The 26,912-nt window shown below is 35.6% G+C and overlaps 2 protein-coding genes and 2 long non-coding RNA genes across 4 annotated transcripts; all 4 read left to right on the top strand.

The window, feature by feature from the left end:
• The first annotated feature begins 14,698 nt into the window (after positions 1-14,698).
• On the top strand, positions 14,699-15,313 carry LOC111878052 (uncharacterized). Its single transcript, XM_023874566.1, has one exon. It carries the CDS (start codon positions 14,699-14,701, stop codon positions 15,311-15,313), a length of 615 nt encoding a protein of 204 aa, XP_023730334.1.
• A 995-nt stretch (positions 15,314-16,308) lies between these two features.
• LOC111878062 (probable cyclic nucleotide-gated ion channel 5) lies at positions 16,309-20,434 on the top strand. Its single transcript, XM_023874578.3, has 7 exons — positions 16,309-16,472; positions 17,024-17,681; positions 17,761-17,973; positions 18,159-18,460; positions 18,547-18,658; positions 19,250-19,486; positions 19,560-20,434. The coding sequence occupies exons 2-7, from the start codon at positions 17,040-17,042 to the stop codon at positions 20,256-20,258; spliced, it is 2,205 nt and encodes a 734-aa protein (XP_023730346.1). The 5' UTR covers positions 16,309-16,472; positions 17,024-17,039; the 3' UTR covers positions 20,259-20,434.
• Positions 20,435-23,222: 2,788 nt separating this feature from the next.
• On the top strand, positions 23,223-24,648 carry LOC128128196 (uncharacterized). Its single transcript, XR_008226013.1, has 3 exons — positions 23,223-23,440; positions 23,550-23,745; positions 23,951-24,648. It is a non-coding gene; the product is annotated as an uncharacterized LOC128128196 (long non-coding RNA).
• Positions 24,649-25,199: 551 nt separating this feature from the next.
• On the top strand, positions 25,200-26,675 carry LOC128128120 (uncharacterized). Its single transcript, XR_008225758.1, has 3 exons — positions 25,200-25,562; positions 25,763-25,816; positions 25,908-26,675. It is a non-coding gene; the product is annotated as an uncharacterized LOC128128120 (long non-coding RNA).
• Positions 26,676-26,912: the final 237 nt, after the last annotated feature.

Raw genomic sequence — 26,912 nt, 5'->3', positions numbered from 1 at the left:
TTTTTTCTCACAATCGCAGAATATGTTTTCAGAAATCGTTTTCTAAGACAGTTTATGTTTTTCTGTTTAGAATAAATTAACTTGTGATCAGTTTTTGTTTACCGCATCTATAATTTGTTACTGTTTTCACAGTTTTTAGAATTTGTTTTCTGGAAAAATACACTCCCTTAACAGTTTTAGTTGTTGTTATTGTGCACTAATCTGTATATGTTTTATTGTTTTCAACCAAGCATGATTGTTGCTAAAAGATCCCAACAACCTAAGCCTAACAGTGCTCCTAATTCTCAAGGAGTTCCAACCATGATTGTGCCAATTAATCATGGGTAGAAAATGAAAATGTTTTTCGGGTTGCACTTTATAAGATGGTAGCAAAAGATGTTATTCTATCTTACCACATTAAATCTTGCTAGTTTCTTAACTGGAGAGGATCTGAGGATGCCTAAAGGAGAGGGAGATGTGAAAACTTTTAATGCTATTGAAGCTTGGAAACATTTGATTTCTTGTGTAGGAGCTATGTTCTAAATGGTCTAATTGATCCATTGTATATGTTTACTATGTAACAAAAACAGCCAAAGAACTATGGGACTCATTGAACAAAAAGTACAAAACAAAAGATGTTAAGACCAAGAAGTTTATGGTAGCCCGGTTTCTAAACTATAAAATGGTAGATGGGAAAACAATTATGTCCCAATTCCAAGAACTACAAGTCCTTCTACATGAAATTGATGTCGAGGGTATGGAGTTTAAAGAACCTTTTTTGTTGCTTCCATGATTGAGAAGCTACCCCTTAGTTTGGTTGATTTCAAGAATTACTTGGAACATAAGTGAAAGGAGTTACACAATTTGAATATGTAAGAATTATTGGTAGTCTGATGTACCTTATGAGTTGTACCAGACCTAACTTAGCTTTTGCGATAAGCATACTAAGTAGATATACTAGTAATCATAGTGATGAACATTGGAAGAGTATTAAGAGAGTTCTACAATACTTAAGGTATAATCGTAATTTTGGGTTGCACTATACAAGATATCCTAAGGTGATAGAAGGGTATAGTGATGCAAATTGGATATCTGGCATAAAAGATTCCAAGTCAACCACTGGATTTTTATTCACATTGGGATGTGGAGCTATATCATGGAAATCTTCAAAATAAACAGATATAGATAGATCCGCCGTGGAATCTGAGTTCATAGCACTTGATAAAAATGGAGAAGAAGTTGAATGGTTGCAATAATTTCTGCAAGATATATCGAGATAGCCTAAACTAATTTCTGTAATCAATCCATTGTGACAGTCAATAAACAATTGGACGGGCACAAAGTGTTATATATAATGGTAAATCTTGACATATTCATTGAAGACACAATACCATTCGAAAACTACTCTCAATTGGATTTATCTTAATCGACTACATAAGGTCCAAGGATAACATTGTGGATCCACTAACCAAATGGTTAAACAGGGAATTAGTTGCAAAGTTGTCAAGAGGAATGGGATTAAAACCCATGAACAAATAAGTTATTAGAAAGCAAACCCAACCCAGTTGACTGGAGAACCCAAGATCTAGGTTCAATGGGACAACCAGCTTGCATATTACATACGTGAATCACTGTGGGGATCAACTCGAACCCATTCCTATAAACTAAAAGTGATGCATATCAAGCTCATAATAGTTGATTATGTAACGCCCGCAAATCCAGGCTAGTCAAATTAGAGGCAGTAGGGGTCGAAAACGACTTTTCGACAAAAGATTATTTAGAATAAATAATCTTAAGTACATATAAAGAACGCCGAAATCCGAGTTATAACGAAGAAGTTATGACCTGTCGAAGTTTCGCGACGGAACCGGCATGGCACTGGGAAGCGTAAATAGTGAATTTACGATAGAGCAAGATTTAGCCTTAGCGATCTAAACGAAAGTCGTAGAATATGTTAAACTAAGAACATGATAAAAAGAACGCCCAAATCTGACTTCGTATGAAGAAGTTATGATTTTTCGAAGTTTCGGACAAGCAGTATACAATCCGAAATTCGAATATTAAATCGAGCGGTTTTTAGCCGACACGACCTAAACGAGAATCGAAGATCTCGTTAAGAGTAACGTAACGAGAAAAAGATGGGTGAAAACGGACGTCGGATGAAGAAGTTATGAGGATTTAACGGACCAATCATGTCCCGGCCTGTTAATAATATAAAATTTAAAATCGAGTCTAAATTAGCCAACGAAGTCTAAACGAAAGTTGTAGAGTAGGTTCCCACCTTCGCGTGGATATAAAGAACGTCGAAAACGGAGCTCGTACGCGAAAGTTACGAATTTTTAAAGCTGAAGCATGAAATTGCGAAGTCTGTTGCTAAATCGATGACGTGGAAGCACCACAATCGTCCGATGATGGTCTCAGAAGTCGCTTCGGATTGCGACACACCACCCCTCGCATACGCCTCGCGTCCAAAGGCATTACGCCCCGCGTTCTGACGCTTGTGCGGTTCCGAGAAGAGCCACAATGACCCAGCAGCGAAGCGACACGTGTTGTACGATGCGAGAGTACGCCCAACGTAGGTCCTCGGTACGCCCAGCGTACCGAGGCCTTGCAGGCTATAAAAAGGCAGCGAGGGCAGCCTCATTCTTCACCCATTTTTCACTTCTCTCTCTAAGTGCTATAAACCCCCCTAAGCCCTAGATAAAACCCCTAGCTCCCGAGGGAAGCCCCGAGGCTCCCGGAGTCCCCATAAAAAGAGTCTTTCGGTTTCGAAACGCTGCTCCAATTAAGTTCCGGTTTTCGATAAAATTCGTTGTAAGTGTGCTACGCTTACGCAATTTTTTTATATAGCTTTCAAATAATTATAGGAATGTTATTAGGTCCTTAAAATAATTATTTGGGCTATTATTATGAGTTATATTGAGTGTTATTAACGCTTAATAATAGTCAGACTAATTAATTTGTCGTGGTTATCGTTAGACTAAACCCTAGTGGTATTGGTACTAGGTTTTATCGAAGGAAAATCGTTTTGAGAGTATCGAAGCGCTGTCCGAGTGCTGAGTCACCACCTTTCAGGTGAGTGCATAGTTACTTTCAGCTTACACATAGATATGAAGTATTTTATATAAATTACGTGCTATGTGTGCATATTATCTGAATACTTTCTATCTATGTTGGATGAACGTTTTATACATGTTTTCAATGATTTAAACTATATATGTATTTTATATCTACAAAATGTGTTGGGTAAAACATGGGTAGATGTAATAGTTACCGTGTGACAAAATAAAATAATGAGAGGCCTCGTTATAGATGTTATTGATGATCCAGTCATCTAGCGGAGTATAGATGACGACCATGGACTATTCTAGACAGTCCAGTGGAACACTAGCAGGCTCGCAACCTGTAGGTGTTTATTCGAACTGTGTGTTTATTCGAACTGTGTGAACTGTGTGTTCACCAGGTGTACTCCATCCCCCACATGGTTGCCTTTAGGACTTTCATTGCCAAGGAATCCCCTTAGCAGTAGTCTCCATCCCAATGATAGTCCTTAGACTAGGTCCCTTGTGTTAGATGTTTTAGGGACGTAATGTAAGGATAACGGGAATGGATAATTGGGTTGATGCTTTGATGTTTAAAAATAATAATTATATTTTTGTGGGTTGAAAACCCTATGTGCTCACCAGGTTTCCCAACCTGACCCCCTCAGTTTATTTATATCACAGGTGTTGATATGAAGTCACATTACACTGAGAAATTTTAAGAGATGTAGATCACTAGAGTAAATAAATATAAGTTATGTTTATGCTTATGTTTCTGTATTAACGATGACATCCCAAAATGTTTTAAAATGAATAAAATATGTTTCTTCGAAAATGTTTTAATAACGTATTTGATCATGTTTTTCTGGGAACAAATTCCGCAACATTTTTATTAAAAGAAGTACTCTGATTTTTAAAAAGCATAAACAAAATCGGTCTTTTCTGGCCGTGATTTTGGGGATGTCACAGTTGGTATCAGAGCATTAGTTTAAGCGAACTAGGAATTTGTAGGAAATTTCTAGACTTAAACTTAGAACGCTAAGCGATGATTGTAAGGTTTGAGCACTAGTTTATTTTAGGAGTTATGCCTAAAATGCTTTTATGTGCTAAATGTTTTGTGCATGATATGTTGTTAATTGTTCGGATCTATGGTCTGTTGCCGACCGGATCTGGAAACCTTATGTGTTTAGGATTCTAAACGTACGACTACGATATTAGACCTAGCATGTAAACGTTTCGGAGTGATAAGGATGATTTAAACGTCAATCCTAAGTAAAGGTCTAGATTCACCTTATTCGGTGTATAGATCAAGATGGAAAGAACCCGTAGCGGAAAAGTGAATGCAAATGGGAACTAAAACCAACCCCCAGTGATTGAGCAAATACCGGTTGGGGTAGCCGCTGTTGAGCCAATATCGATGGCCAGAGTGCAAGCAATGATCCAGGCAATGTTGGATCGTCAAATGGAGGAAAACAGAAGTTTGCTCCAGCAAAATCGAGAGGAAGCGACCATTCAGATCGAACAGCCCGAGTTGAACGAAGGGCAGACTGAGGAAGGAAACTACAGTGGGACTGTTGGTCAAGTCAACCCACCAATAGTTCGACAAAACAACCAAGATGACGAAGTCGAGAGGAATGGATGCAAGTACAAGGATTTTCTGACTTGCAAGCCATCGACTTTCACTGGAAAGGAGGATCCGATCGGAGTCATGGATTGGATCTCGGAGATGGAATTAGCTTTCATGACGTGCGTTGCAAGGGAAAACAACAGACCACATTTGCAGTGCATCAGTTTCGAGGAGGCGTTGTACGTTGGTGGAATACCTTGGGGAATACTTTAAGCCCCAACAAGCCCCTGTAACTGACATGGGCAGAATTTTTGATGCAATTCAAACGTAAGTACTGCTCAGCCTAAAATCTGCTCGAGCTGGAAAACCAATTCCTTACCTTGAAGAAAGGAAGCATGTATGTTGATGAATAAACCAACAACTTCACAGAGAAGATGGAGTTCGCCTTACGTCTCGTTCCGGATGAGCTGACGAAAATCGAAAAGTACGCAAAAGGACTTCCATGGGAGTACGTGGTGCCAGTGCGTCAAGCACCTACTCTGGAGGCAGCTATCTGGGCTGCCAAGTCTGTTGAGGATATGATCAAGGGAAGAGCCGCCAGCAAGATGGAGGTTGGCGAGAAGAGAAAGTTTGAAGGATCTTCAAGGTCCATCGAGAAGAGAAAATTCTCGAAGTCTGAAGAAGGAACGCAATGGTGTGACAAGTGCAGAAAGAAGCACATCGGGAAATGCTCTAAAGATACGACATGCTTTAAATGCGGGAAGACTAGTCATTACGCCAGCGAATGCACAACCAAGAGAGAAGTCTGCTTTAAGTGTGGTGAAGAAGGACACTTCAAGCAAGATTGCCCAAATAGAGAAGGGGCTACAAAGCCAAATGTGCCGCCAAAGCCACAGGCAAGAGCATTTCAAATGATCCTTGACGAAGCAGCTGAAGATGCAAGGAATCAGGAGTAAGGATGGATATATAGAGATCAAGTTATGAAGAAACCATATAGATAGTGTCATATGATGTAGCCTATTAGAGGCATAATCTAGGGTGAACTTGAACACCCATGTAATAGTTTCAAGGAATAATAAAACCCTTTGTTTTGATATTTGATGTGTTAAGCTGTTGTGTGATTTTCTTGTTTGGTGACTTGGAAAGACTGCGGGACAATACTTGGGACGAGTATGAGTAGGTGTGAATGGTAGTAGAGGCCTATACTACCGGAAGCACAGGACTCATACTTGGATCAGGGAAGGTCACAAGATTACCAAGAAACTAGTAATTGATTTCGTTTTATTCAAGTGTGTTGTTACCATCGTTTCGATAATGACTACGAAGATTGTTGATATTCCAAACCTAGTGGTCATATCGAATTGAGTCCGACTACGCTAAGTATGCTATGTGGTTTAGAAAATCAAGATCGATGTAGCGTCCGACTTAAACCAAACGATTGAAATCAAAGCGATCAATAGAAGTATCGCGCTCGTTGTTAAAGAAGTTGGTAGCCAGAAATGCCTAATGTTAAAGTGTGATTATATCACATTAGAACATGAAGGAAGGCAAAGTCTGTTTTAGAATTTAACTCTAAAAGACCTGAGTCTAAGCGTTGCAACATACGATGATAGGTCATTAGAATATGACACATCGATCAATAGTAGTAATAAAAGAACTCATCTCAATTTCGTATCCAGTAAGGATCGAGATTGTGACTTGAAGGTCATAATTGGGAGTCTAGCCTAAGGTAGAGAGCAAGTGCACGATCGAGTACTCTTACAGTCAATGAGTTTAAGAGATAGACTTGAAGGAATGTGGAAGTTATAATTATTACCTATGATGAAGAGATGACATATGGAGTCATTATACGACCCTGTTTCGTTGATGATTCCGGTACGTAATCATCCTAAGGGGGAGATAATTGTAACGCCCGCAAATCCGGGCTAGTCAAATTAGAGGCAATAGGGGTCGAAAACGACTTTTCGACAAAAGATTATTTAGAATAAATAATCTTAACCAAGTTCTATAATATGTCACAAGGTTTCCGTACATATAAAGAACGCCGAAATCCGAGTTATAACGAAGAAGTTATGACCCGTCGAAGTTTCGCGACGGAACCAGCACGGCACCGGGAAGCGTAAATAGTGAATTTATGATAGAGTGAGATTTAGCCTTAGAGATCTAAACGAAAGTCGTAGAATATGTTAAACTAAGAACATCGATAAAAAGAACACCCAAATCTGACTTCGTATGAAGAAGTTATGATTTTTCGAAGTTTCGGACTAGTAGTATACAACCCGAAATTCGAATATTAAATCGAGCGGTTTTAGCCGACACGACCTGAACGAGAATCGAAGATCTTGTTAAGAGTAGCATAACAAGAAAAAGATGGGCGAAAACGGACGTTGGATGAAGAAGTTATGAGGATTTAATGGACCAATCCTGTCCCGGGCTGTTAATAATATAAAATTTAAAATCGAGTCAAAATTAGCCAATGAAGTCTAAACGAAAGTTGTAGAGTACGTTCCCACCTTCGCGTGGATATAAAGAACGTCGAAAACGGAGCTCGTACGCGAAAGTTACGAATTTTTAAAGCTGAAGCATGAAATTGCGAAGTCTGTTGCTAAATCGATGACGTGGAAGCACCACAATCGTCCGATGATGGTCTCAGAAGTCGCTTCGGATTGCGACACACCACCCCTCGCATACGCCTCGCGTCCAAAGGCATTACGCCCCGCGTTCTGACGCTTGTGCGGTTCCGAGAAGAGCCACAATGACCCAGCAGCGAAGCGACACGTGTTGTACGATGCGAGAGTACGCCCAACGTAGGTCCTCGGTACGCCCAGCGTACCGAGGCCTTGCAGGCTATAAAAAGGCAGCGAGGGCAGCCTCATTCTTCACCCATTTTTCACTTCTCTCTCTACAAACTTTCTCTCTCTAAGTGCTATAAACCCCCCTAAGCCCTAGATAAAACCCCTAGCTCCCGAGGGAAGCCCCGAGGCTCCCGGAGTCCCCATAAAAAGAGTCTTTCGGTTTCGAAACGCTGCTCCAATTAAGTTCCGGTTTTCGATAAAATTCGTTGTAAGTGTGCTACGCTTACGCAATTTTTTTATATAGCTTTCAAATAATTATAGGAATGTTATTAGGTCCTTAAAATAATTATTTGGGCTATTATTATGAGTTATATTGAGTGTTATTAACGCTTAATAATAGTCAGACTAATTAATTTGTCGTGGTTATCGTTAGACTAAACCCTAGTGGTATTGGTACTAGGTTTTATCGAAGGAAAATCGTTTTGAGAGTATCGAAGCGCTGTCCGAGTGCTGAGTCACCACCTTTCAGGTGAGTGCATAGTTACTTTCAGCTTACACATAGATATGAAGTATTTTATATAAATTACGTGCTATGTGTGCATATTATCTGAATACTTTCTATCTATGTTGGATGAACGTTTTATACATGTTTTCAATGATTTAAACTATATATGTATTTTATATCTACAAAATGTGTTGGGTAAAACATGGGTAGATGTAATAGTTACCGTGTGACAAAATAAAATAATGAGAGGCCTCGTTATAGATGTTATTGATGATCCAGTCATCTAGCGGAGTATAGATGACGACCATGGACTATTCTAGACAGTCCAGTGGAACACTAGCAGGCTCGCAACCTGTAGGTGTTTATTCGAACTGTGTGAACTGTGTGCTCACCAGGTGTACTCCATCCCCCACATGGTTGCCTTTAAGACTTTCATTGCCAAGGAATCCCCTTAGCAGTAGTCTCCATCCCAATGATAGTCCTTAGACTAGGTCCCTTGTGTTAGATGTTTTAGGGACGTAATGTGAGGATAACGGGAATGGGTAATTGGGTTGATGCTTTGATGTTTAAAAATAATAATTATATTTTTGTGGGTTGAAAACCCTATGTGCTCACCAGGTTTCCCAACCTGACCCACTCAGTTTATTTATATCACAGGTGTTGATATGAAGTCACATTACACTGAGAAATTTTAAGAGATGTAGATCACTAGAGTAAATAAATATAAGTTATGTTTATGCTTATGTTTCTGTATTAACGATGACATCCCAAAATGTTTTAAAATGAATAAAATATGTTTCTTCGAAAATGTTTTAATAACGTATTTGATCATGTTTTTCTGGGAACAAATTCCGCAACATTTTTATTAAAAGAAGTACTCTGATTTTTAAAAAGCATAAACAAAATCGGTCTTTTCTGGCCGTGATTTTGGGGATGTCACGGATTATAAGTTGGTAAGGATCAAGCTTGAGCTTTTAATGATTATGATTAAATCACATATGTGAGAGAGAAGTGGGGTTGCTTTATAGGCAATTGAATGGATAAATTCCTAAGAGCTCTTACAGAACCAGGAAAGTGTCCATGACCATAACAGACACATCAATGACAACCTAACTAGGTCAATGAGAATCATGTGAGACATGTATTGATTATTTACACAAATGGAAGAACATTTCAAGGACATCAAGTCTATTAGTCTGTTAGTAAAATAAATATGTATCTTAAGGGAAGGTTCAAATGGTAACACCAACCTATCCTATAAATGATTCAATTGTTGGATTTTACCTAGAGCAGTTTGCAAATGCATAAGCAATTTTCATTCATGTGGTGGATTATTGGAAATTTAGTTTTAGTAACTTCCAAAAAATGAGGTTTTCCCCATTTTTAGCACAAATTTCAGCCTCTAAATATAACCAAAATATATGAATAATTATATATTGGTGTTCTCCTTTATGATATCTTCGTTTTGATATATCTCATGTCCAAAACGAATTAAAAATGAATGAGAAATTACTTATCAAAGTAAGGTAGTTGGAAGAGAATAATAAGTAGGTTAAGTGACATTAACTTATCCCACATTGGTGGGAGTATGAAAATAAAATGGGTTTATAACTACAAAGTTAGCGAACTTTGTAAGACTTATAGAACCAAGACTCTCTCTTGCTCGCACACCTAAGGGTGTAAAATGCGACCCAGTTTGGCTTGGGTCCATTGAACTTGGGTACGATTGTGCGCCTTGTGGGTACGAATGCACCACCGGTAAACCGGAAAAGTTCATGGACCTTTTAGCAATTATTTTCTTTTTCATTTAACAATTACAAACGTGAATTAATAGTCATTAATCATAGATTTCGGTTTTGATTTATTGATTAATTGTCTTATTTAATTGTGGTGGTTACGATTTCGTATTAATCACATCACTAGATGAACGAATCATCTACTTCTCTCTTCCAATTCTACTTCTGCAACCAAGGTATATTCCGAGCTTTGTGAGGGTTCGGGCGATCTTAAAGAATCATTTTTCGTTGTTGTATCATGGGAAAAAAAAACACCCATACAGGGAGAATTTTTTTAAGTACACTATGTTAAACACAGGCCTCGACAACAATTGTTTTATTGTCTTCTTTCATGCAATTACCTATTATATTTTCCTCAAAGGAAAACTGAAGCTATTTATGTAGAAAGTGGTGAAGAGGGTGGAACTGGTGACAACATACCTATTATTGATTCTTGATGTTGTTTGTGTTGTACTTTGTAAGGTCCGGCACACGAATCTTATTACTAATTTGAGTATTGTGTTAGTGAATGGAGGGATTCTCAGATGTCAATCACCATTATATAGGATGATCACTATTATATTGGAGGCTCGTGGTTATGGTTTGGAATTAGGTCGAGAAAAATGTGTGTGATTTTCAAACAAAGTTAGGAGATTTAATGTCATTTTATGAAATTATAAGAATTTTATGGTTTATGAAAGAGTTTTTTGGTTAGATATTGACCGAATGTCTTTAAGTGCATGGACTCCTTCTGCATACCGTAAATTAGAGAGTGGTTGGGGAGGTTATATTATATAAAGAACAAAAGGATGATATTGTTAATAGGCGGGTTTGTATCAAAACTAGACTTACAATTATTATTTCAGAAATGTGCTTAGTGGAGTAATAAAGAGGAAACATTTAAGGTCAAAGTTTATAAATACTGGGATGGATACCAAAATTGAATCATTGTTAGGAAAGCTCGGAAGGTGAGTCGAGAGTGAAAGTGTTGATAAGGAAGATAGAGTACCAAAACATGAAACAAATGGACAACCAAAGAATGAACATGAAGATAGTGAAATTAAGGTGAAATAGGATAACCAAAGAATGAACATATGATAGTTTCCGTGCATTTGCATCATGCTTGTTACATTCCATCCAAGCCAAAAATTAAGAAGCATCGACAGTCGATTTAGAAAGGAGGAAAATGGTCAAAATGACAATTTTGAACAAAAAAATTTATATTTTTTTAATTGTTTCATATTAGTTTATTGTTATTTTTTATGTTTAAGTGGAAAGTTCTGAAAAGGAAAAAAACAAAAAAAAAAAAAAAAGACCAAATTGGACAAAGGAAGAATCGTTGATAACTGTAAATAGCGATTTAACATAGTGGATATTTAATCTTGAGAGGATCTGACAAACGAAAATGAAGCAGCGGATTTTCACTCACCATGCTTAGTAATAATAATAATTAACATTAAAATATATTTATAATGTACATTTTTTTTGTTAAATATAAAAATATGTTGATATCGTGGGCTATTATACATCTTCCAATGCTCATAAAAAATAATAAAAGTGTTGGTTTAAAAAGAGTATATTATGCTAAACCACCAACAAAATAGAAAATCAAAAAATCAAAAAATTGACAACAAGCCCATTGGAACTTGGTCAACAAAATCACTAAACAATACACAATGGTCAATGCTACTAATGTTCTGATTGTATGCTTCTTTATATTGAAAGTGAACTGATAAATGTATTTTGTATGTCCCACAACTTGCAATAATTACAAACAAATTGATTTACATGGAGCTACAACAATTACGAAAAAAAAAAGGAATTATTTCACATAGGAGCTAAGCGTTCATGGTTTATCGAAAATTAAGAGCAACGATATGCCCGGAAATAACATATAATAGCATGTAATAAGCCAAAAATTAGACCAATGTAGTGTGCACTTTATTAGTGTTTTATGTGTATGTTAAATTAAAGTTATACCATATGGTAGAGTAATAGAACATCAAAATGCTTTGTTCATTAACATGTTGCAGGCAAGATCCATCGTTCATGTGATCCTAATTTAGAAAAAAAAAAAAAAAAATAGAGTTTCTAAGAACTTGAAACAAATATGTAGGCAACGACTATAATAATTTAGCTAATTGAGATAGTTTTCATTTTACCCCAAAAGCCTCACCCTTTCGCTCAAAGATTAATTAATCCAAGATTTTTTTGATCATTTTACCCCTAATACTGGAAAAGTTCACTTATATATGCAAGAGTTGTATTTGATTGGTAAACTGACTCCAATTCAAAAACATACCCGTGATGATAAAAAAAGAGGATAAAATAACTTACATTGAAAGTCGTTATATCAAATGTTATAATTAAGAAGATTTTTCGAAGCATAGTGTTGTTAAACAATGCTAACAATATATAAAAGAATTCAGAATCTAAAAATCTAAGGGCATTAGGGAAGTAACCTTAATCATAACTTCCAATCGCTTGAACATATGAGTGTTCTTAAGCATATCTGGTATGATCATAAACCTGCCAGAACTGTTCACATTTACCGTTACTGTTACTCTTAAAATGGAAGTGAAATGAATACTAACAATCATTTGGGAGGATAATCACACACACCTAACTATGTTGACTCGAATAAACAGATGCTTAAGTTGTGAGATCTTTCCATTTTACTGTAATCAACATACCAACATCAGGGTTCCATTGTTAGTTGGAATCCTAGCCGGATCAAGAGAAAAATAGAAGGGATGCAAAAATGAATGCAAAACTTGGACCAAGAACACAAGTTTTCCACTTGCCTGAATGAAATCATAAACAAACAAATTACATTAAAACTTGTTTTGATCTCTTAAAAATGTAAGAACGTGATGTCTAGAAATTCTATGCTAATACTGAATTTCAAAGAGTAAATTACACGAATGGTCCTTATGGTTTGGGGTAATTTGCACGTTTGGTCTCTAACTTATTTTTTTAACTCGGAAGGTCCCTACTGTTTGTTTATGTTGCACGCTTGATCCCTGACTTACCTAAAAATACTATTTTGCGCTTGATTTTTTAATTTATTTAAAGAAAAACACCTCCAACCCCACTTCCACCTTACCTTACCTCACCTTATTTAAACAAATTAAAAAATCAAGGGCAAAATAATCTTTTTATGTAAAACAGGGACCAAACACGCAACAAAAACAAGTTGTAAGGACCTTTTGAGTTAAAAAAAATAAGTTATGGACCAACCATAGGGACCATTCGCGTAATTTACTCAATTTCAAAATTGATGAAAGTAACCATCACCATATATTATAGTAAAGAACCAAAAAAACAGTAATTATGTGTAAGGTTCCGAATTTTAATGAAATTTATAATAAAAACATGTAAAAGCAACATAGATTTATAGCATCGCCATATTCATATGAAGAAGGGGAGTAGCACAATATAGATGAAAAAGAAAAAGAACATAAGGACATGGGCCTTTAATTTGGTTGTTTTGTTGACCCTTCAATTCATTGATTCAGGAGCATATAATACTTTTTGATTAGGCAGTCTTGAAAATGAATCCTAGAAAAAACTCATTACCTGATGAAAATTGGAAGCATATACGTATATAAAGATAAGAACTTTATAAAAATTAACATGGTTGGAAGAAAATCCAAAGTCCAAAGTCATCGATCATGTGAACATAAACCAAAGTAGAGAAAGAATAACATTGGGAGGATGAAAGAAACTTGTATTTGTACTCGTAAGTGAGAGATTAAAGAACAAAATGAGGACATTGCAAGGAAATCTTAGACCTTTTGTTTTAATCGATTGTCTGCTTGACCGATTCTCAATCAATTGTCTGATAATCATCAATCAAAGGATGTACGATAATGGACATTTAGTTCATGTAACTCCGAAATCAAACCAATCATATTTTCAAAACCATTTCTTAGGTTTTTTTGACATCGATTGAAGTAAAAGGGAATGGTTTCTCTGTTTTTTTAGGTTACGATCGGAAGGAGAGATAGAGAGATTAAATGACGAAGGACGAAAGCCAACATTAGGTAACAGGTGTTTGGATCAAAGGATGATATCATCAAATAATCTAAGGGTCTAGAATATAGGATTGAAATGCAATCAATGACCCTGATTTCTTAAACATAGAATTAATGGTTATTTTTTAATAATATTTAGAGATTGAATTTGACTTTAAAACTACAAAACAAGTTTTTCTACCATATTTTACATAAACTTAGCTAATCCAATTATAATCTTATCATATTTCTTTTTGAAAATTATGTAGATGATCATCTTTCAACTAGTTTTAAACAACATTGTAAAACTCTTAATTAGTCTCCGATTAATCTTCGATTAGTTTTTAAGCGCTATTCGATCGACTAAAAATGTCTAGCATGAGTCTATGCCTAGACAATGAGTGAAGATATAGAAATCAATAAATTTAAACTTTTATAGAAGTTCCATCTTAATATAAACTATTTAAAAAATGATTAGTGTTGTATCAATCATATTAACATATTTTATTATGATATTATTGATATTTACCAACTTTATTATGATATTAGTCATATTTAATTTTTTTAAATGCAAGAAACTTACAATTTAGGATCATTGACTAGTTGTTGATAATTCCCGATTAGGCCAAAGGGTATGGGAGGTTTTTTTACGCGTAAGTGGTGACGTGTAGGGGGGTTTTCACGCGTGAACACCGTCCCCCCTACCGGCGAATGTGACGTGGATTGATGTGTGCTACGGACGGTCACGCAAACATTGATTGGTTAATTTTTTTTGACCGTTTTTTTTCTTCTTTTTGACCGTTACCTTAATTAAACAAAAAAAAAACTTTTCAATTTATTTCCTCTACTATATATACACAAACACATAAACACACTAAACACATCTTTCTCTACAAATAATATCTCTCCATTATCTCATTTTCTCTCAAAAATATGAAACAAAATCAAAATACCTCTACCACTCCAAACACCCCAACAACCCCAACCACTCCAAATGATCAATATCAAGGTTACATTCAAATGCTAACATCCCCAATCCAACATCAACCTCTATTTACCAACATTCCATTTCAACCAAACTACTTCCAACAACAATTACCACAATCTCAATTCCAAGGTTTTCAACAATTTCGACCCCAACAATTCCAAACACAACCATCTCAACAATTCCAAACACAACCATCTCAAGTCCCTTGTCCTCAATCCCCAACTATAAACTTGGACAACGACGAGGACGACCGGTTCGAAGAGACACAACCATCTAGGCGTAGGAAATCAAAAGGAAAAGCTACAAATAGAAGAGGAACAACTTGGATCGAAGAGGAGGAGGAAGCTTTAGCTAAAGCTTGGATTTCTATATCGTGTGACTCAAGGACGGGCAACGCGCAAACGAGAACCAGTTTTTGGGTTCGTGTTTTAGATCACTTTCACTCACTTTTGGGAAGGCAAACGGGTCGAACGTACGACGCGGTCAACGGAAAATGGCGTGAACTACGAGCGGCGTGCACCAAGTTTAATGGCATATTTGAAAATCTGAAAAATATGCATAAAAGTGGTAGCAACGATTTCAATATTTTATCAACTGCATGCCAACAATTCAAAGTTACCACCGGCGGTAAAGCGTTCGGCCACTAAAAAGCGTGGGAAATTTGTCGTAAGGGTCCAAAATGAGTCCTTAACCCGAAGACTTCGCATTCGGAATCAACCACCGGCTCCAACAAAATGCCAAGTACTTCAGAATTTGATGTGGGTTTTGGCGTCGACCTCAATGACGACTTCGATGGGACCGAAGGGGAGGGTCCACCGGAAGTCCAACTTCGTCGGCCACCGGGAAGGGATAAAGGGAAAAAAGCGGCGTCTTCAAGCGGAAAAGGGATTAACGAAGACGTCCTTGCGGACAAAATTGACAAAACTCTAAGTTTTTTACAACAAAAATACAAGTCAACAGAGAATGCTCGGCGTCGGAAACAAGCACTCACCGATCTTCAAATTTTAAACATGAAGCCGCAACCAGATATCGACCCGGAAAATTTAGCCGCGTTTTTGAAAATCCAAAAAGAAGTTCGGGAAAAGCATGGATTTTAGGTTTTAACGTTTTTAATATTTATGTTTAATTTCTATGTTTTTTAGTTATTTAGGTTTTAAGTTTTATTTTTTATGGTTATTCGGAATGTAGATTTGAAATTTTATGTTTTATGTTTTTATATAACGTGAAATATCTAATTATGTTATTAATTTAGTTTTTTTTATTTTAATCTAAATATATAAAGAAAACAAAAAAAAACATTGTCTAGTGATAACCATTTCCAAGGCTAGTGAATGTGTAGTGAACATGTAGTGGGGGATTGATGTGGCGCATATGTGACATCACTTTTCTAGTAAACATCATTTGACCATACCCCTTGGCCTTAATCCATAATCATTAATGAATCGACTTAGGATCATTAATGAATCTGTTGATATTTACCAACTTTGTTAGGATCATTAATGAATCTATCACATTTTACAACTCTAATATTTATGTTTATGTTTTACCAGGTCAATAATGTAATATTATCAAAAAACGAGGGCTTCTCCTGACCTTTTGCAGAACTTTTGTCTATAACACAATATTCTTTTTATTTATTTTTAATCCAGAAAGAAACTTCTTTGACGATTTCTCTGCGTTTTTCATCTCTCTCCTATTTTCTGTCGCCATTTTCGTCCCTTTGTCTGAAAGCTTTTCTCTAAATTGTCTCCGAATTTCACTCCTCCGATGATGCTTTAGCCCGTTTGAGCTCTCTATCTGTTCACTGTAAGTCAAGTGTTTAGTTTCTTCTAATTTTTTCGTTTTTCCGTCACATATCTATGCATGCGATTGATGACGATTGTATTTGACTTTAATAGTTCGACTTCGCTAGGTAAATTTTGAAACTTGCTAGTTCATTTATGCTGTTTTTGAAGTTAATTTACATGAAATTGGTGAAACATAGTAATCACAGGTGAATTAATTGGGTGTCTTCAATGAATGAGTTCTGATCGTGAATAGGCTATGGATCTCTTAGGTTTTTTATCCGTTTGCTAATGAATAACAATAAATGTTACAATTAAATGATTAAAAGTCAATTTTGAGCATAAATTTCACTAGAATAGGAATTTCACCCTAATGTATTAACACATCTTTGTGTACGAGAGCTACGAAAATATGAAACTAGTAAGAATTGTTCCAAAATTGAATAGAGAAATTCATCAGTATACTAGCGATTTGGTAGGTAATAACATAAACTGAAGAATAAGGTTTTGCAGAAAATAGAATCTAGGGTTTTGAGAAGCATAATGAGGATTTATCTTATTTGTTCATGGCAGCTGGGATTTGTGCAACATGTTTGACAGCGGATCAAAGTCCCAATATGTTGGTGGCCAGAGAGAGAAGTTCAAGAGGTTAGATGATTTGGATTCAAGAACATCATCACCTGCTTCTTCAGTTGCAATGAACAAATGTGGATTTGAAATAAGCCGACCAAAACACACACACGCAACAGCTACTCCCACAAGATCTTTCAAAAATGGAATCAGAAAAGGATCAGAAGGACTTAAATCAATCGGTAGATCACTCGGATTCGGTGTTTCTCATGCTGTGTTCCCTGAAGATCTTAAAGTCTCTGAAAAAAAGATCCTTGATCCTCAAGCCAAATTCCTTCTAATGTGGAACAAATTCTTTGTTGTCTCCTGTATTATTGCTGTGTCCATAGACCCACTTTTCTTCTACCTTCCTGTTTTTGATCAAACCAAAACTTGCCTTGGTATAGATCGAAAGCTAGCCATTATTGCTACAACTCTAAGAACAGTTGTCGATGCATTTTATCTTATTCACATGGCTCTTGAATTCAGAACTGCTTACATTGCTCCATCATCTCGTGTTTTTGGACGTGGTGAACTTGTAATTGATCCTGCCCAAATTGCCAAAAGATACTTGAAATGGTATTTCATCATTGATTTCCTTTCTGTTCTTCCCCTCCCACAGGTCAGATTAAGATAAACCAATTAATTTATATATATAAATCTATTATTAGTTAACTTAACATTATTTTATAATGTCACAGATTGTTATCTGGAGATATTTGCAGAGGCAAAGGGGTTCAGATGTAATGGCTACAAAAGAAGCGTTACTTTATATTGTGTTGATTCAATATATCCCAAGATTTGCTCGATTCATTCCTTTGACTTCAGAACTTAAAAGGACAGCTGGCGTTCTTGCAGAAACTGCTTGGGCTGGGGCTGCCTATTATTTGTTGCTCTACATGCTTGCCAGTCATGTAAGCAGTCTGAACAAACCATCTAAACAAAAGACTAAATAACCATTTTACCCTTACATTACAACAAACTTTTTTCATAATAGTAAGTCATTATGACTAGATTAAGTGAAAAAGATACAACCATGTATAGCTGTCCAGATGAAGTAAGTAAATGTAAATCAATATTTATATTTTTTTTGTTACAGATAGTAGGGGCATTTTGGTATTTGTTATCAGCAGAGCGAGTTGATACATGTTGGCAGAAAGCTTGCAAAGCAAGTCAACATGATAAGGATTTAATATACTGTGGAAATGAAGACATGCGTGGATACGACAGCTGGATCAGTAACAGCACCAATATTTTAAAAGAGGCTTGCTCGCCAGATGGCGATAATCCACCTTTTGATTTTGGAATTTTTAACCAGGCTTTGTCTTCGGGAATTGTCTCATCTACAAAATTTGTTCAAAAATACTGCTACTGCTTGTGGTGGGGCCTACAGAATTTAAGGTACATTAAACTCCCCATTTCTGTTCTACATATTTTCAATTTGATTTGATAAGACTTTATGATTTTTTTTTTTTTTTGTATGTTAGCACTTTAGGACAGGGGCTTAAAACAAGCACTTATCCTGGAGAGACAATATTTTCGATTGCATTAGCTATCTCTGGGCTCATTCTATTTGCTTTGTTGATTGGTAACATGCAGGTTATGTCACAACTTCCTCTACATTCTACCCCTATATCTGAGAGTAAAAAATGGGCTACATGCAAAAAATAGTGATCTACTTTCTATTTTTTTTTTTTCATGTTATAGCATTGTACTTTTGCTTTTTCTTATTACAACATTGTACTTTTAAATTATTCTTTCTTTGGTAGGGAATTGTATTTTAAAAAATTCACCCATTATAGCAATGGGTAGTCTGCTGATTTGAATTATGATGACATGTCACATGTTAGCAGGTTGTAATGTCATGTCATTCTCCACATAGGATATCCTATGTGGTCAATGACATTACATAAATTTCTCAAAACTTGTGCCATGTCATCATAATTCAGATTAGCAGGTTATCCATTGCTATATTGGGATTTTTAATTTTTTTTTTAAATACAATGCCTTAACAAAGAATAATTTAAAAGTATAATGTTGTGATAAGAAGAAAATAGAAAGTAGATTGCTATTTCTTGCATTTAGCCCAATTAAAAAAAAAAAAAAAGAAGATAATTTGTGTAATTTATATATAGATTTATTTGTTGAAAAAGAAAAAGATTGAAATTTGGTTTGGGTATGGTATGGCAGACGTATCTTCAATCTCTTACAATCCGTCTTGAGGAGATGAGGATCAAGAGGCGTGATTCAGAGCAGTGGATGCATCATCGGTTGCTTCCAGATGATTTGCAGGAGCGAGTCAGACGATATGATCAATACAAATGGTTAGAAACTCGTGGTGTAGATGAAGAGAATTTGGTTCAAACTTTACCAAAGGATTTGAGAAGAGACATAAAGCGTCATCTTTGTCTTGCTTTGGTCAAAAGGGTAATTTTCTATTTCTCCCTATATACATATGGAATGGAATTTATGGAATCAATCACCATTTTTTTTTCTTCAGGTTCCTCTGTTTGAGAACATGGATGAGAGGCTTCTAGACGCGATTTGCGAGCGTCTAAAACCCTGTTTATACACCGACAGCAGTTACATAGTCCGAGAAGGCGACCCGGTCGACGAAATGCTCTTCATCATACGAGGCCGCCTCGAGAGTGTCACCACCGACGGCGGAAGAAGCGGCTTTTTCAACCGGAGTTTATTAAAAGAAGGAGATTTCTGCGGCGAGGAGCTTCTCACATGGGCACTCGACCCTAAATCCGGCGCCAATCTACCCTCCTCCACCAGAACCGTAAAGGCGTTAAGAGAAGTAGAAGCTTTTGCACTACCCGCCGACGAACTGAAATTTGTCGCGAGTCAGTTCCGGCGACTTCACAGTCGGCAGGTACAGCATACTTTCCGATTTTATTCGCAGCAGTGGCGGACGTGGGCGGCGTGCTTTATTCAGGCGGCATGGCGGAGGTATTCGAAGAGGAAGATTTTGGAGCAGCGGCGGAAGGAGGAAGAAGAGGAGGCGGAATTGGCGGCGCGTAACAGTGCCGTTACCGGTACGCCGTCGTATAGCCTTGGGGCGACGTTTTTGGCTTCGAAATTCGCGGCGAATGCGCTTCGTGGGGTTCAACGGAATCGGAATTTGAGGACTGCGAGGGAATTGGTGAAATTGCAAAAGCCTCCGGAACCGGATTTTACCGCTGATGCTGATTAGTTTTGTTTTGTGTTATTGTACTTGTTTGTATTTAAAATTGTTGAATATAATTTAATTATATGACCTTATAAGTCATAATACTTTGTTTCTATTTTTTAAATGTCTTGTTGTAAGGTAAAGCTTGCTGTAAAAACGATTGTAATTGTGATGATAAAAAAAAGAAATTATTTGTATGACTATAATTCTTTTAACAAGACTCGACAAATCATGTTTAACGCCGTGTATTTATTTATTTATTTTTTTAGTTCAAGCCATTGTTGTAAACTGGTTTACTATTTTGTAATGGAATTTATGTAAGGTATCGTGTATAATAGCACCTTTATGTATTTGATGATTGTACATAATGATTTGATCATTTTTTTTGGTTATTGTCATAAAAACACATAAATTTGAACTTTTGGTTGTAATTGGTTCTCAAAAGATTTTTTTTTTTTTTTTTTCACCTTTTAGACCATTAAAATCTAATTTGACAAGTTAAAATGGTGACATAAACAAGAAGTTGATTTGGCGATAAAGCTAACTTGAAATATTCTTTCTTTTTCGTTTTAAGCATGAGGACATGACTCCAATGATCTCCAAATATCCTTTCTTTTCGTTTTAAAAAATTGTTCATTCTAGTTTTCAGTGTTTGTATTTTTCAACTATCAATATATGTGCTCTTACATTACAACCCGTATTGATACCCACATTCATTAAGCACAAAGGTTGGTAGTCATGGTTAGTCATGATTTTAAGAAAAATATTTGACCAAAATGGTATATACCATGAGTTCTTTCTTGACTTTGCATATATGAAAAGAAATCAATGTTTTCTTCCAACAATCCAAAAGTTAAAAGAGAAAAACAATCACAATGCCTTTGATACCAATTGATAGAATAAGGTCATTTAGGTAATTATAAAATAAGAAGAACTACATAACCAAATTGAACAATATTCAAGAAAAATAAGAACAATAAGAATAATAAGAACAAATATGAAGAAAAGTAAGATAATAACTTGGAGAATGATTCACTTCATAATGTGAAAACCGGTATGTTACATAGTTTGGTAGAACACACACACAAATATATATATATATATATATATATATATATATATATATATATATATATATATATATATATATATATATATATATATATATATATATATATATATATATTTGGAAACCGTACGATTTGGGGGGCAATAAGGTTATATCAGGGATAGTACAACTGACACAAGACAAAACAATGCTATTTTGCACCCTGATAAAAGATAGTATTTTTGATACAACGATCTTTATTACGAAAGTCAAACAACAAAAAGTTAAACAACAATTGATATTCAGTTCACACACAAAGAAAAGAGAGGCTTCTAATAGTAGACATCGGTTGGCTAGAAGCCTCTGTTGGTAAAGGCCACTTAGTGTTTCAACATTATTTATGTTGATGGTATATAATGGTAATTGAGAATAATATAGATGAAATCGAACAACTAAGAGTTTTTCTTGACAGGAAATTCAAAATCAAATATATACGAGTTTCCTCAATTTCTTTATGGGAATTAGAGTTTTATATGCATCATCACCACGAGTGATTTTAACTCAAAAGAAATTTCATGTTAAAAGTTTCAATGGTTTGGGAATACAATTTGTCCTCTTCATTCCAATATACACTCATGATAAATAAGGGCAATCTTGTAAACTACATAAGTTTATTGTCGGCTTGTTTGAAGTTTTATTTTTTCAAAAACACCCACCTATATCTTAGTCACTTTATGTTGATCCTCGCCTTCTTCATTTTGAAGCAGACATGCTTATTCTTCACTTCATCAATAACAATCCAAATCAAGGTTTGTTGTTCAACAATGAAAATGATTTCAGTCTTCAATATGTTTTTATTCTAACCTAGCATCTCGTAAACAATAAAAAAGAAGCATTAACGGTTTCTTTGTTCTATTAGGAGGAAGTCCCATTTCATGGAAATCTTATAAACAAATTAGAATTTCTCTATCTTCTATTGAGACCGAGTATCAAATATGGTTATTACGACTTTTATATGAAATATATGTTCCTAATATCACTACTACTCATATTTACCGTGATAGTCAAGCAACAATCTACATCACTAAAAATCATGTTTTTTCATGAACGCATTAACACACATGGACTTGGACTACCATTTTCTCGTAAAAATTTGCAAGAATGCTTGATTTCTCTATAATATGTTCCAATTTAATCTCAATTAGCGGAGTTAGCAAGTTTGTTAACTAAAAAACTTCCAAGCATACAACATTTGTAACGCCCGATTTGTCTGGTAAAACTCTTAACCATTTATCACATTTATTTTCGACTTTTGGGCTCGAGTACGTTGGGCGTACTCCATTGGTTGCTTGAGGCGGGGTGTCCCCTAACTTGCTAGGCGTACCCATGTGTACGTAGGGCGTGCGTAAGTCATGGGCAAACCCTAATTTTTCAGGGTTTGCACTTTATTTAAGCTCATTAATTCCTTTAAAACCCTCACCTTAACAACCTTCAATGCCTTTTTGAGATAATCTCGAAACCCTAGCCACCTTGAGAGTGTTCTTGAGCTTACTAAGAGTTTTTTGGGTGTTATTTTGTTATCTTGAAGAAGAAGGAACTTGGTGGTGGAACATTCACTACAAGAAAAAGACCCTTTTACGACGCGCAAAACTCGACGCTCTTTGATTTATGTTACGCAAACGAGAGTAACATTAAAAACATGTCATCTCTTCAAAAATTTTAAGGATTTAGGTCGCGCATTATTGAGCGCCCTTAAATTAGTGTCATAAGAAAAAAAAAATTAAAAACACGGAGGGCGCTGTATCTTAACTGCGCGTCCTCTGTAGGTGTCGCTTTATATTTTTTATGAAAGCGCGTTCCTTAGTTACAAGCGGGAAAAGAAAAGCCAAAAAATTAGAAAAGTCCGCCACCCTCTTTGCCCTGAGCGTTTTGATGCATCTTTCATTCTCCTCTCACTGTTGTGCAACTTCTCAATCACAAACCCAAGGTTACAATTTCATCTCCATCTCTCGACTTCATCATATCAATCAAGAAAAAATGCTTCTGATTTCAATTCATCTGCTTCATCTCTGCTGTGATTTGACCTGCTTCATCTCTGTTGTTCTTGAGAATACTCGCCAACAGTGTTCTTGCATTATTCCTTGACCTGCTTCTTTAGGTATTCTTTTCTCCATAATATCTTCAAAGACATTCTCACACGCTTTCTCAAAAAATCATTTGTTCTCTATCAAGAACCCTAGCCATCACTCACACCACCATATTTGTAGTGTGTTCTGTTCAGATGTATAGGCATCGATGAAACAAGGAATTGTGATATGGAAGGCCACCCAAGTATTAACTCTTCAAGATTCATACTGCCAACACCACAACAAATACATTCTCACACGCTTTCTCAAAAAATCCAATCCTTGCAGCCCCCAACACCCCATCTACATCGGACCACCAACACCACCACAAACAAAGGTTCGAATTCCCCTTTCTCACAAGATGGAAGATCAAAAGAAGTTTTATGGTTAATTTTGTAAACTAAGGGTTTATTTTCATTCCAAATTCCGTTGAACAAGTCGGTAGTTTTCCATTTATCTCTTCTATTTCAGTTTTTCTCAAATTAGGGCTTGCTATTACCGGTCGTCATCTTCCTGATCATCTTCAACTTCTTGTTTAACAGTCGTCATCAAATTAGGGCTTGCTACCCGACCCATTTTTGGAGTCTTTTGAATGGCTACACAATGTATTGGAGTCGCAACTTGAAGCACCATTAGGAACCACCATTGATTCAAAATAATACTCGCTCATGGTTCGACAGTTTGGCAGATTGAGACGAGCACAAGGACCATACATGACTCGGGCAACTTCATCATAAGCTAGGGCAGCTTCAACTGCTGACCCGAAAGTTCCAAGCCATAATCGACTACATCTATTGGTTTCTCGAATCTCAGCTACCCAATTACCCCATGTTCGTCTGAAATTACACCTCGAGTTCTCAAGTCCTCCTTTACATTTCATGCGAAATTCAATTTTATCTACTGGGTTTATTTTCATTAAACTAAATAAAAAAAGCAAAATTCAATTTTATCTATTAGGTTTATTTTCATTCCAATTTCCATTGAACAGGTCGGTAGTTTCTCCATTTATCTCTTCTATTTCAGTTTTTCTCAAATTAGGGCTTACCAACTGTATGATGAAATGCCTAAGAGAAAAATTCCAACCAAAAGTGCATTTTGATTCCCTTTCAAACACTTCAACTAACTGACCATATTACCCTTGTGGTAGTTACCTTTTGTATCATTAGTGAACTGAACTTGGTTCTCTGTAATGTGCAGACAAGGCAAAATGCTCTCTTTTCTGTACTAAGTAGGATGTTCACCATGATGAGGAGATCTGTACCAAGGTTAACAAACTCAAATTCACTCGTAAGTTTTTTTCTTATATTTTTACGTGAGCCATTGATTCCTTTCATTTTCTTCATTTCATTCCTTATCCATGTTGTTTATTTGAATGGATGACAGAGTAATGGTGAACTTAGGATGATGGCTTTTGAACAAGAAGAGTTATGGGAAAATGCTAGTGAGCGTATTACTTGGCATGAAAACATGGATGGTGAACAAGCTATTCAAAACCAAGTCCATGAGTCAGTTTTCATCTCTTTCTCTACTTCCTACTTTCACCATATACTTACTTAGTTTATCCAATTTGGAAAGGGATAAATCATAAATGTTTATTTTTTATTAAGGCGTTGTGGTGTGGATGAATGATTTATTATTTCTAATAAATAGGCTAGTAACAGTTGGTAACTTGGATGCTGCTGTGAATTTATTGCTTTCAACTCCTCCAGAGAGCTTCTTCTTCTACCCAAATGCTTTGCGTGATGTTGCTCTTTCCCCTGCTGTCTCAAGATCTTTAAGTGAACTCGCAGTAAAGATAACATACAGTTGCCATCTCATCTTTTTTATTTTATTTTTCCATCATAAATAATTTCTTTTTTATTTGTTAGGTGGTTGCAGCAAATATGGTGAGGACTGGCAGGTCATTATCTAGCACACACCTCCTCTGTGTTGTTGGGAGATATCAAGAAGCTTGTTCACAGGTGTTGATTGCTCTCATGTCATGTCATTCACATTCATTTTCTGCTTATTATTATATAATATTAAATTATATTAAGAATTCCATCATGAATCTAAGATTGTTTTTTATTAAGTTTGTCAGCTGCAAGATGCAGGGTGTTGGACAGATGCTACAACCTTAGCAGCAACACATTTAAAAGGAAGTGATTATTCAAGGTACTTTATTTATTAATCCCTTCTTGTATGATATTATATATATATATATATATATATATATATATATATATATATATATATATATATATATATATATATATATATAAAACAAGTCAACATTTTGTTTCTCTCAAGTCTTCATATTAAGAGAAATATTTCCAATTAGTTTTAGTTATATACATTTTTAATTTTGAGTGTAGGGTAATGCAAAGATGGGCAGGACACGTGTTAAATGCAGATAATAACATGTGGAGGTATCATCATTTTATTTTCAGTAAAAACAAATAAATAAAGGTTTTCAAAATTACTTAGCGTATATGTATATGTATTTTTCCTTAATTCCAGGGTCCTAATAATGTATGTAGCAGTGGGATGTTTACAAGAAGCATTGGCGGTGCTGCGTGAAGCTCATCGACCAGATAGTGCGGCGATGTTCATCATAGCCTGCCGAGAAATATATTACGTTTAAGCCCTTTTCACGTGCTTATTTTAAATTTGTAGATTTGCTTTTGGGAAACATTTTATATTTATTTTTGGAAGTTATTTGTTGTAGGTCACATTCTTTTCACAAGGCACAATACCTTATGTTTCAAAAGATGGTACATTTATTATGGATTCTCCATAAAAGGTATGATTTGTAACATATTTTTATTTTGCATTTTGATGAATATAAAGAAAATGTTGAATTGTTTTTTGGGTTTGGTCCAAGGGCAAAATGGTCGTTTTTGAAAAAAAAAAAAACTAACAGCCAAAAAGTAAACCCATCCAAGAGAAGGACCAAACTTGGAATGAACCAACATCATAAGGACCTTTTTCAGAAAAATATTTATTTATTTATTTATTAATATTATATAAAATATAAATAATTAAATAAATAGTAATTATGATACCTTTCTTCAGCAATGTTGTCCACACAAAATATTAATATTACACCGAAGAGAATGGTGCTTGAAAAAGCCCAAACAGAAAATGGTTAAACTTACAACAATCATGTCCCACATGGCTACAGGAAACAAAAAGCAAGTGGCAGATGCAATAGTTATAGCATGAAGCCTTCTTTTTAGTTGATTCTGCAAATTAAAAATATATGTTAAATCACGTTTTAGTTATTAGAAATTGTAAAAAAAAAAAAAAAAAAAAAAAAAAAAAAAAAAAAAGATGTTTCAAGGTGTTTAAATACCTTGAGTAAGATACGTCTTATGTTGTGTTACAGGGATGATGACAAGTGATTTTGTGTTGTGTTTACAGGGTTGATGAAAACGAATAGCTCTGGAGTTAGAAGAGGAAAAGAAAGCTCAAGCTGAAAGAGATAAGATGCTGCAAATGCAAGTGTTGCATTCTTCATTTCAA

The sequence above is a fragment of the Lactuca sativa genome, chromosome 8 (genome assembly GCF_002870075.4).
Source record: "Lactuca sativa cultivar Salinas chromosome 8, Lsat_Salinas_v11, whole genome shotgun sequence".
NCBI classification, from domain to species: Eukaryota; Viridiplantae; Streptophyta; class Magnoliopsida; order Asterales; family Asteraceae; genus Lactuca; species Lactuca sativa.
This window is presented reverse-complemented; position numbering and strand designations above follow the sequence as displayed.

What these genes read in the sequence shown, in the direction of transcription:
- LOC111878062 (XM_023874578.3), top strand. Translation starts at nt 17,040, where the DNA reads ATGTTTGACAGCGGATCAAAGTCCCAATATGTTGGTGGCCAGAGAGAG. An exon ending in TGTTGATTGGTAACATGCAG is followed by an intron (nt 18,659 to 19,249) that starts GTTATGTCACAA and finishes ATGGTATGGCAG; the next exon opens with ACGTATCTTCAATCTCTTAC. An exon ending in GTCTTGCTTTGGTCAAAAGG is followed by an intron (nt 19,487 to 19,559) that starts GTAATTTTCTAT and finishes TTTTTTCTTCAG; the next exon opens with GTTCCTCTGTTTGAGAACAT.
- LOC111878052 (XM_023874566.1), top strand. Translation starts at nt 14,699, where the DNA reads ATGCTAACATCCCCAATCCAACATCAACCTCTATTTACCAACATTCCA.